Source organism: Elaeis guineensis, chromosome 7 (genome assembly GCF_000442705.2).
Source record: "Elaeis guineensis isolate ETL-2024a chromosome 7, EG11, whole genome shotgun sequence".
NCBI lineage: Eukaryota > Viridiplantae > Streptophyta > Magnoliopsida > Arecales > Arecaceae > Elaeis > Elaeis guineensis.
The window spans coordinates 99231774-99243198 of record NC_025999.2 but is presented as its reverse complement, the minus strand read 5'-3'; the positions used below and the strand labels follow the sequence as shown (position 1 = coordinate 99243198).

At 36.1% G+C, this 11425-nt stretch overlaps 1 protein-coding gene across 1 annotated transcript; it reads left to right on the top strand.

Moving 5' to 3' along the window:
- The first annotated feature begins 1326 nt into the window (after positions 1 to 1326).
- LOC105048107 (aspartate aminotransferase, mitochondrial) lies at positions 1327 to 10613 on the top strand. The gene is made up of 11 exons (XM_073260448.1): positions 1327 to 1454; positions 1552 to 1758; positions 1942 to 2027; positions 2896 to 3102; positions 3297 to 3402; positions 4179 to 4283; positions 4379 to 4551; positions 7145 to 7304; positions 7480 to 7575; positions 10155 to 10249; positions 10341 to 10613. The coding sequence occupies exons 2-11, from the start codon at positions 1579 to 1581 to the stop codon at positions 10411 to 10413; spliced, it is 1281 nt and encodes a 426-aa protein (XP_073116549.1). The 5' UTR covers positions 1327 to 1454; positions 1552 to 1578; the 3' UTR covers positions 10414 to 10613.
- Positions 10614 to 11425: the final 812 nt, after the last annotated feature.

Below are 11425 nucleotides of genomic sequence, written 5' to 3'. Positions count from 1 at the left end.
TCCACCACCTACTCTTTTGCTCGCCCACGGTACCCTTGTCACTATCCCCCGACCAAGGGAGATAGAAAAACCCACGGATTCTCCGCTTATACATTACTTTTTTTTATATAATATTTTATTTTTTAAAAATAATATTTTTTTATTATTTTCATCTCTTCTCCCCCTACTTTTATTTTTTAAAGTATTATATTTTTTAATTTTTTAAAAATATTACTTTATTATTATTAAAAATAATATTTTTATTATTAATTTGAAAATAATATTTTTAAAATAATATTTTATTATTAATTTTTAAAAATAATATGTTATTATACAAATAGTATTTTTAAATTATTAATAAATGTATTATTTTTAAAAAAAATATTAAAAAAATTCATATTTCTTGAGCAAAAATAATCGAAAATAATAATAACATTTTATTATTATTTTATTAAAAATAAAAAATAATAATAACATTTTATTACTATTAATCAAAAATAATAATATTTTATTATTAATAAAATAATAATATTTTATTATTAATAAAATAATAATATTTTATTATTATTCAAATTATTATTAATAATAAAATAATAATATTTTATTTTTTTCATTCTCCCTTCTCTTTGTTCCGCACACCCCACACCCCGACGATCCGCTGCTGCCTCATGAGGCTTAGGTCATGTCCCAGCCTTGCCCCACCATCATCCGTGCCGCACTCGCTGTCTCCGTCGCATTTCGCTCCGTGCAACCACCAAATCTCCTTCCCTCCCCCAGTCCTGACGAACCCGAGTCTCTCGACTCTGATGCCATCAACACCCCCTCCCCTCCTCGAACTCAAACGCATCCCGCACCCCACGCGACCGCCCCCCATATCCTCTACGGCCCCGCATCGCCGCCGTCTCCTTCTCTTCTCTTCTCTAGCCCCGACGAACCTGAGCTCCCATGGCTCTGCATGAGCATCGGCGGCCATTTGCGCCCCTCCGCCCGCACTCCTCGATAGGGTAGAGCGAAAAAAAAAAGAAAGAAATGCCGGCCGTGCGATGCGTGGGGGTAAAAAAAAATAAAAAAATATACATGTTGAAAATGCAATTTCAATTGAAATTATATTTTTTATATATAATTTTATTTTTTATTTTATTATATTTATAAAAAATATCTTAATTTGAAATCATACGCTGAACATGTGATTTCAACTCTAAAATTATTTCTTCAACGTGTGATTTTGCAACGCTTCAGTCAAATTATCATAATTAGAAGGGGTTCGGAGGTAGATTGAGAAATACATTTATAAAATAAAATATTTAAAAAAAAAAAATCCTGAAAACAGCATTCGGCGAGAAGCTGCAAGGCGGCGCCCACAGGTCACACTCCCCCGTATTGTAAAGTGGTAGTTCCGTAATTCAAACGCAAAGTGTCAAAACTCAAACCTCATAAGCGCTGGCCGTTTGCCCTCCGCCGCTCCCCTTCCTCTGGTCAGTACCCTTGCGTCTCCTTCCGACTAAAACCCTCCATTCCCTTCCATCTTATTGAAAGCCTTTTTTTTTCCCTTTGATACATAAAATCAAACAGAGGGAGGGCGAGAGAGAGCTTGCTCCCATGGCGTCGAGGGCCGCGATCTACCAAGGGATGATGTGGAGGGGCCGCTCGTGGGCGGTTGGAGCTCGATCGATGTCGTCGTGGTGGAGCAACGTAGAACCGGCGCCCAAGGACCCGATCCTCGGAGTCACGGAAGCCTACCTCGCCGATCCCAGCCCCGATAAAGTAAATGTCGGCGTTGTGAGTTCCCCTTCCCCCTCGTCTTTCATCTAAACCGTTCGTCAAAACGGCTGTTCTCTTTTTCTTCTTTTCCGATATGTGATCTCCTTTTTCCCCTCTCATCATTAGGGTTAGGGTTTTGAAAGATATCGTCTTTATTGATCAAGATTAGTGAAACGTTGGCTTTGTTTGTCTGATCTTTAGGGAGCTTATCGTGATGACAATGGGAAGCCTGTCGTCCTCGAATGCGTTAGAGAGGCTGAAAGGACGATTGCCGGGAATCTGAACATGTGATCTCTCTCTCTCATTCATTCTTTTTATTGCTTTATTCCTAAATTTTTAATCAAATTTTCTTGATTTTGGGCATATAGCTGTGGAGATATACTGAGAGGTATGCATTTGGTGCTTGTTTTAAAAGTTTCACAACCTTTTTTGCTGATTTTTCTCGTGTCTTTCTTTTATCATGTTGTTCTTGTATTTCTTCCTTTATTTCTCTGTTTTCATCCGTATGCTTTCGGGTGGAATCTAGTTGTTGAGGCTCGTCCTTTTTTAAGTCAATTTGTACTTCCTGTGGCTTATGTATCTATACTGTGATGGTTCTCCCGTATCACCATCGTTACTTTTATTCCTAAGTTGTGCTTCTCACGCTTTTACCCCTTCCTCGAAACGTCGGTAAATGTTTGTGCCCCTCCGATCCTGTGCTTATTATCACATGCCATATGATTTTGTTAAGACATATTAAGGTTACTCTCTCTCTCTCTCTCTCTCTCTCTCTCTCTCATGCCCAGATGACATCATCGTGATTACAAAGTTCCATCAAAACCATGGAGAGATGATTCCTTTCTCCATACTCCCGCTATGTTTTCTACTACTTAAAAACTATGTGCATTCATAAATCCAGTGTAACCAGCCAGGCACTGCTTCTACAGATTTCTTTGAAGGCATAAATGATAAATTTTCTTTTTCCTTTTTTATCTCTCTATATTGGTAGAATGTAATTTAAACCCTAGTTTGGTTATGGATATTGAATGTTGATGGTCTCTTGCTGCAAAGCATGAGTAGGCATTGTAGCATGTCTGTGCAAATAGTTATTTATGTTCATTTGAATGAAATCAAATTGAAATTGAGTAATTTTGAAGTGGGTTTTGTAAAATTTAGGGAGTATCTTCCAATGGGAGGAAGCAATAAGATGATTGAAGAGTCATTGAAGCTAGCATATGGGGAGGATTCTGAGTTCATAAAAGACAGAAGGATTGCAGCAGTTCAATCTCTTTCAGGGACTGGTGCATGTCGGCTTTTTGCAGATTTCCAGAAGCGGTTCTTGCCCGATTCTCAAATTTATATACCCGTACCTACATGGGCCAAGTGAGATAATTTGTGCTTCTCTTATCTGCCTTCTGTGGAGCTGCAAATATTCTGTATCTTACTCTGGCCATGCATACTAACATATCTGATTGAAATTACTTGATGTTCTGGTTCAGATGTAGAGCTAAATTGTGCCCATTTTTTATCTTGACAAATTTTTAATTGGTTTGGGGCTCTGATGTAATGTATTGCAGCCATCATAATATTTGGAGAGATGCTCGGGTTCCACAGCAGACATTTCATTATTACCATCCTGATACAAGGGGACTTGATTTTGCTTCATTGATGGAAGATATTAAGGTAATCAGACTTCATGATATATCAGTTGATCTTGACTTTGCATCATAATTTAAGCATAACCATGTGTGGCAAGCATTGTCAGTCAAGTTTTTCGAAGCTTCTATTTTGTAGCTCCTGACAAGTTTTAGATTCTTTTTAAAGATACTAATCCTGAGTCATTTCTCATTAGGTCTCTGTGATCTTTCAGACAAATTTTCACAAATTTTCTAGATTCTATGTGATCCTAATGTAGTTTCTATAACACATGCCTAGACATTCTAAATCATCCATTTTTTATGCAACTTGTTTTCCTCTTATCATCCAACGAGTGCGTTACTCTGTGCTTAATATTTTTTCCTACTTTCCATCAAAAAAATCATCCATTCTTTATGCAATTAGACATTCTAAGTCATCCTTTTTTTTTCCTTACTTTTCCTCAAAAAAGTATTTTTTCCTACTTATTCATTACATCATTTTTACCTATGCTTGCTCAATATGCTAATTTTAAGCTCCACTGTGTGCTTAATGCACCTTTTCTTGATTCATGAGATTTTTTTGTCGCATCCGTCTCCAATCCATCTAATGTTAAAATCTTAAAATGATAATTAGTGATTCTAATATTCAATAGTGAGATGATATGATACTTAGTGATATCAATCTCCCATCTAGTTACCAACTCATCATAATTGAGTGATTGATAATATTTTCACAAATGCAGACTCCTTTTTTTATTTTAAAGTCCCCACTCCTCCTTGCAAGTTCCTTTTCTAATCTTATAAATTCCTTTTTCTGTGCAGAAAGCTCCAAATGGATCATTCTTCTTGCTTCATGCATGTGCACACAATCCAACTGGGGTGGATCCTTCTGAGGAACAGTGGAGGGAGATATCTCATCTGTTTAAGGTAGGGAATTCTAGGACGTGCATTTTCTTTAACTATGTAAGCTTATCTAGTTACTGATTTGTTTGTCGCAAAACAATGCTACTTTTGGTGTTCAGGTTAAGAATCATTTCCCATTCTTTGACATGGCATACCAAGGTTTTGCCAGTGGTGATCCAGAGAGAGATGCAAAGGCAATTAGAATTTTTCTCGAGGATGGGCACTTGATTGGCTGTGCCCAGTCATATGCGAAAAATATGGGTCTTTATGGACAACGAGTTGGATGCCTCAGGTATTTGTTTCTCTAATCGGAAAGATGTTTGAGGTATTTATTGGCATTTCCTTCAAGATTTGGTCTCAAATGACTAAATTTTGTTCATCAGATCTATTTACTGGCTTGAAATTAGGCTGCCATTAGCTTGTTCTTTACTCGATCACGGTAGTAGGGGACTTTCACATAACTGAATGCTCATTGAGAAAATAGACTTCAACCAACACAGTAAAATCTCATTTGGTGATAATAGATGTATGCACATAAATACAAGGAGTGTGCCCACCTAGTTGGTGCACATGGAGAAATAATATGTGATGAAGATTTTTTTGCAAATACACTACATATGGTACAAAAACCAGTATAGGCATTTCCTAAATTCTTATTTTTGGTCAATTAGTGGTTAATTCCAGAAAATCTTTTTGTATACAAATTTTTTTATTTATTACTTATCCAAAACTCTTGTTATTGACAAAATTGGAGATATGGACATGTTAGTCCTATCTCAATGAATCACTCCCCTGTTTGTTACTGTCTTATAAACGGATGAGGTATCTGCAGCTTCTAGAGTGGAAGATACATTATTTATTTTCATTTGGCTCAACACACATAGCATTTCTTGAAAATGCATAACTGGTGTGATTTGATTTTTCTGGAAACAGGTTTTTACCAAGGAAAGATTTACCTAACCATGAGAAAATAAGAGGGAGATGCAATGGTTGTGGCTTAGAGAAAAAATTTTAAAGTACCAAGATGTAATTTAGTGATGGCTCCCCAATTAGTTCTGTTTTGTTTGTCTCCTTGATATCAAATCTTAAGCATGACATTATATTAATCCTAATATTAGCATTCATGTTGCTAGCTTCTTGATTCCTTTTCAGAATCTCTTCCATTTTCCATGTCTCTTTGATATCTGTGCTCGGTCCATTATATTTGTTGTTTTATTTCATATTCTATGATCTATCTCTTTTTGGTTTTCTTAGTCATAGGAACAACATTCTCTGAATATTGAAAGATTCTTGAACTATTCTCCTTTTTAAATGCCAAATGATGCTCTAAATTATTCTCATGAATTTGAATTAAGAAAGGTTTATTGAATGATTCACAAATTTCTACAACTTATCAGAGAATTGTTTGTTACTCATTCAAAGAACATTCATGAACTTCAAAGTAACGATGCTATCTATTTCTTTTTGGTAGCATATATTATTGGTGACCCCCTATGCTTGTTCTTGCATTTGTTTGTGTAACTTTACGTTTATTATTTTAGTTTTTTTCTTCTTAGATATTCATTTCCACTTACATTGGGCTAGTCTTCTGCAATTTTTCCAATTGTAAATCCTTGTCCCTGGCCAACCTATTCCCAGAAGCCTAACTTGTTACAATGTTCTTGATGTCCCGGAAATCATCTAGCTATGTACTTTTGAAGACCTATATGGCTACACCATTCCCCTGGTAAGTAAAATAAGGAATTAATTGCCCTTCATTTGTCTATATCTGAAAAGCTTAGACTTCTGGCAACACGATCACTTATTTGTTTTATTAAAAAAAATATTGGGAAGATTTTTTCAATTTACAGTCCAAAAGTTACCCTTGCCCTGTTTGGAAATGGTCTATTTGATTATACAAGTCCTGGCACTGAAAGCTACAGGCAGGACTTCCAAATAGATTTATCAAAAAAATTTTAGAAGTTGAAGAGTTATCTTACAAGGAAACTATCATAGTTCCTAGGAGTGCAAGTTGTTAAGGTTGGAAAGATGGCAAGGACTTTCTCTGCCAGCTTTTCGTTGGAGCAGAGCATTGGGTCTTCTTGCAATAGCAAAGCAGTTACAGGGCTGAAGGACTCTTGGTTGCCTGCGGTTAACGCTTTGTGTCAATATAGGGCTTGGCTGCAAGATAGAGAGGAGTTTTAGAGTTTGACATTAAATGCACTGACTGGGCCCCTTGGACTTGTTAAGGGAAACATTCGCAATAGTTTCGTTGTGCAGAAAGCCTCCTGACGTGACAGAAAAGTGGAACGCTCAATCCAGCATAGAAAATCTTCCTGCTGCAACAAAGATTGGTGGCTTGGATTTGTCGGGATACTTCCCATTTGGCATCCAACACAGGAGCTTTCTGTAGAAAGTCTTCTTGCTTCAACAACAATAGGTCCTTAATGCTTGTTGAACCACAAACCAGGCCGAAAGCCTGGATTATTTTCCGGCATTCTTGTCCACATTGAATGATATATCCATTTTTTGCATGAAATGGTATTTTTATCTGATTCCTTTTTTCATCCATTTAGTCACTCTTTCTGATTTTTGTAGTCCTTCCTTTTGCATTTGGCTAACCACCTACCCACCTGAAGCAAACTTAATAAGGTTATTAAAATTGAAGATAGAAAATCGAGACCCAATGATCATTTCATAATAAGGGTTCACTTGAATGGAGTAGTGTTTCATAATTGGCTTGCATTTTATCTAGTTTAAAGATCAATATGGTATACTTTTGGCTGACATAAGTTGGAGAGTATATTGTGCACTTTCTCGATTTTTCTTCCTGGATGCAAGTTATTTAAAGTTGTGTGGACTTTCACATGCTCATTGATGGACCTTTTATTTTATTTTTGATGCAGTATTCTCTGTGAAGATGAAATGCAAGCAGTAGCTGTGAAGAGTCAGTTGCAACAGATTGCTAGGCCTATGTATAGCAACCCTCCTGTTCATGGTGCACTCATTGTTTCGATAATACTCAGTGATCCAGACCTTAAAAGCTTGTGGCTGAAGGAAGTGAAGGTAATTAAATGAGTTTTCCTCTCTTTCACAAAAGTTTTATTGACCCCAAAAGCAGTAGGAAAGATCAGTTTCACTGGTACGAGGATATAGGTGCTACGCATCTGTAACCAGATTGGGTGTTGTCTCTTCTTTTGCTGCTTCCATTTCACTTGAAAACCTGTGTCCACTGTTTCAGGTTATGGCTGATCGTATCATTGGAATGCGAAAGGCACTTAGGGAAAACCTTGAGAAGTTGGGTTCTCCACTATCTTGGGAACATGTAACTAATCAGGTGAGCTTACAATTGCAGGTTTTATTTGTGATTGCATTGGCATACATATGGTTGTCAACTGTAGCCATTTCTAGAACACTTGCTGGTGGGTGGTGGCTTATTATGTTTAATGATATAATAAGCATAGAGAAGCGCTTGCAGACGTGGTTAACAAGAAGAAGCTTTTATGACATTCAGCAAGCTAGCTTTTAATCTTAGTATTAGAAGAGGAAAGGAAATGAATATAGTGGATCATATGTTGAATCTAACAAAAGCGCTATGTTCTTAAAATTCAAAAATTTAAATTTGTCAGTTACAATATAATAAACTTGGTTTTAAAAGAGTATCTCCATGCACAACAATCAACTGAAAATAGATGCTAATGTACAACTTAATGCTCCTGTCTCTAAACAAGCTCAATTGGAAGCATACCTTTCGCGGAGCTCATCAGACGTTTAGAATTTTGTGCATTGAGGCGAGTTTATTATATGACAAAAGGCATGTTAACTTTATAGTCTATAATGGTTAACTCCTAAAGAGAGTTTTAGCCATCAAAAAATGCCAGTACTACTTATCTTATCTGATGACATATTCTATGGTTGTCATCCTTCCCAAATTGAAATTAGAATGATGTGGCTCGGTGGCTTTATGTGAAAGAGGTGGCAGGAATTATGCCTATTTTGAACAGAGTTGTGAAATCCATTATTGGATGGGAGAGAGATCTCAGAACTGGGGGCATGTGAAGATTGACTGAAGGACACAAATTGGAAAAGAAGATACTTAATGACAAGTGAAGAAAAAACTTAGAATAAGCAAAAGGGTCTCAATCAATTAGTCAGGGAGGATGACTATTTCAAAGTGAAACAATAACAGACAACTTTAAAGGAGACTAAGTGGATTTATTAATTTTCCTTTGTGGCAGGTGATGCCCAGAACTTGAACTGCATTATGAGATTGAGAGGGGGAATGGACTGAAAGAATTTATAATGTTATATCTTGCTAAGTATCTTCCTTGATGCATTAATACAGTGTTGGAAATATCTATCTGAATTGAAAGAGGTAGCAAAATGACTGTTGGCAGCCTTTCGTTGTCACTCTTGATTGCTAAAAGATCAGCGATGTACCAAAATGACTTCATCTGGAATGGGGCAGATGATATTACAATCTCTCCCGTTATAACTTAGGAAGCCTTGCTAGGACTATCCAAACCATGTGTTACAGGTAACTAAACTTTGCAATCATAACTTGTTGATCATTGTTTTGCAGTATCTTGGTTTAGAGTACATATTCTTTGGAGAAATGCAAGGAGGATTGTGGGGATGGAAATGTAAATGTAATTTCAGAGGTATCTCCAAATTCAAGGAAAATGTTCTGGAGAATTGCCACTCTTGGCAAATGTGATGATACATTGTTTGGTGAGACTTATTGAAGGAACTGAGTCTCAGGCGTCTTGTTAACATAGCCTCTGGAGGATGGCCTTAATTTAGAAATTGTCATTATGTACACTAATGGTAACTTCATTTGGAACACCATGTTCAGGAGATGTCTTTTGTAGCTGGAGGAAGAGTATATCTTTCTACTATTATATGGTTTGAAGTTGTCCAAAACATAAGTTCCACCAGAATGTATCATCATATTTTTGGCCAATTGAAACAAAAGTGTGTCAAAATGGGAGTGTGCTCGTTTCATCTTGTTTAGGACACTATTACAGGATCTTAATAATGCCAGTTACTTTATTTTGTATTCTACCTAGTAAGCATTTCCTTTTTGTTGCCTGTGTAGATGACAATTTTCCAATATGAAGTATGTTAATATATGTTAGTATAATATAGACAACCATCACTATTAGTGATAAATGTTGATGCGATCAATTATTCTCTTTTCAAACTTTTTTTATATTATTTTTCTGACAAAGAAAACATAAGTTTCTACCTCTACTTTCTTTTGATATATACTCATTTGGATTAATCAACCTTGATGAAATGAATTACCGAAAACTTCTGACATAATGTAGAACCAAACATGTTCCAAAATATAAATTGTGCACCTTATAATATGTTTTAGGATGTCCATATCTCAACGTGGATGGGATATGAGTGTTTTAGTTCTTGTGGATTCCCATATGAATATTTCATTGACATGCAATTTGCTATTGACTTATCCAAAATGCCTATAATTATTGGAGCGGCTTGGCTTCCCCCAAGATATTGGCATGTTATCATCAATATAGCCAAAACTCATAAGCACCTCAAATTTAGTCTACATCTTTAGGTTTGATTTGCAGACATGCTTATGCATCAAATTTGGTTTAAGGACATTTCTGTGTGACAAGAATGAATCTCTCTTTTTTGGGGGAGAATTATAGCTGAAGAATTACCCTTCAACTATGTTCAGAGTAAATTATAATTATTGCACCAGCCAATCATATAATCAACATTTAAATTAGAAAACTATCTCATCCCGCAAGGACATATTTAGACATAACTGTTTATATTTTCCCTTTTTCACAACCTCTGTATCATTATGTGCAGATGCCTTTTATTACTTGCATATTAATCTGAATTTGCTTCTTATAAGTGGTTCTCTTGAATGTTTACCAGATCGGCATGTTTTGCTACAGCGGAATGACCCCTGAGCAGGTTGATCGCTTGACAAATGAGTTCCATATCTACATGACGCGCAATGGCAGAATCAGGTAATTATCATTTTTTAAAGCTTTTCCATGTCCTTAAATTGACACCTATTCCTTGTAAAATTGTATCTTGACAATGGTGTTGATTTTACAGTATGGCGGGTGTGACTACGGGCAATGTTACATACTTGGCTAATGCCATCCATGAGGTCACTAAATCTGCATGAGGAATCACTACTCAGACAAAGAAAACTTAGGCTTATACTACATTTCATGATGCTTTTTCTGGACTTTCTCTGATCCTTATTATAGAAATAAGTTATCAACAGGTTGAGGTCAATATGTTGAGGCTTGTGCAATTCAGCTTCCTTGCATGTTGGACAGAGAAAATAAATGCCCTCACGCAATCCAATTTTGAACATCAGAATTGCTTGTACATTTTTTTTTTTTCCTTGGGTCATAATCATACTGGTGTAACATCAATGCTAAGTTCAGATGCATCTGAAACTAAATTACAGCCAACATACCGCAACTGTTATAGGAAGCATATAAATAAATTAAATCTTGGAGTAATTTACCAATGTTTTGTCATAAACATTCTTTTCAACTAATCAATTTCTTGTCCTTTTCAAACATATAAACTGCTGGTGCCTCCCTGGTCTGAGAATTGGTGGAATATTGTTCAAGATACTCGTTTTATGTTATATATATATATATATATATATATATATATATATATATATATATATATATATATATATATATATATATTCTGAGAGCCTTGATGCCTCGTAGCTCATGTAAATGAAGGGCAACGTTTCGCTGATGGACATTTTCTTTGAAAACTCGGTAGGTTTAAATATTCTTTTAAATGTTCTTGTACCAAAAGTGAAAAGATCGATAGGCTCTTCGAGCTTTCAATTATATTAGAAGCTGAGATTGAGCATGAAACTAGTGGAACCACAATAGCGAGGTAGAGAGCTTACCAATTACAAAAAAGAGAAAAGAAAGAAAAAAGATTTGGATTTTTTCTTCCTTTTTTGGGAGCGGGAGCGGGAGCGGGAGCTGGTGAGCAATGCTTGTTGTGTTTTTTTGGGATTTTAATGAGAGGATCATTTGGTCCTTTTTTTAATTATGCTATTTTGTACTAGGATGCTGAGGATCGTGCTTTAGGCTGTTTCCGTGCAATACGTTGGACAAAATTTTCGATCAGCGGTCCAAGCAGTCCAGCGCTGATGC

Bases quoted from the DNA above. Each gene is read 5' to 3' on its own strand.
- LOC105048107 (XM_073260448.1), top strand. From the start codon at position 1,579: ATGGCGTCGAGGGCCGCGATCTACCAAGGGATGATGTGGAGGGGCCGC. The intron at 3,403-4,178 runs GTAATCAGACTT...TTTTCTGTGCAG, and splicing joins CATTGATGGAAGATATTAAG to AAAGCTCCAAATGGATCATT. The intron at 7,576-10,154 runs GTGAGCTTACAA...AATGTTTACCAG, and splicing joins GGGAACATGTAACTAATCAG to ATCGGCATGTTTTGCTACAG.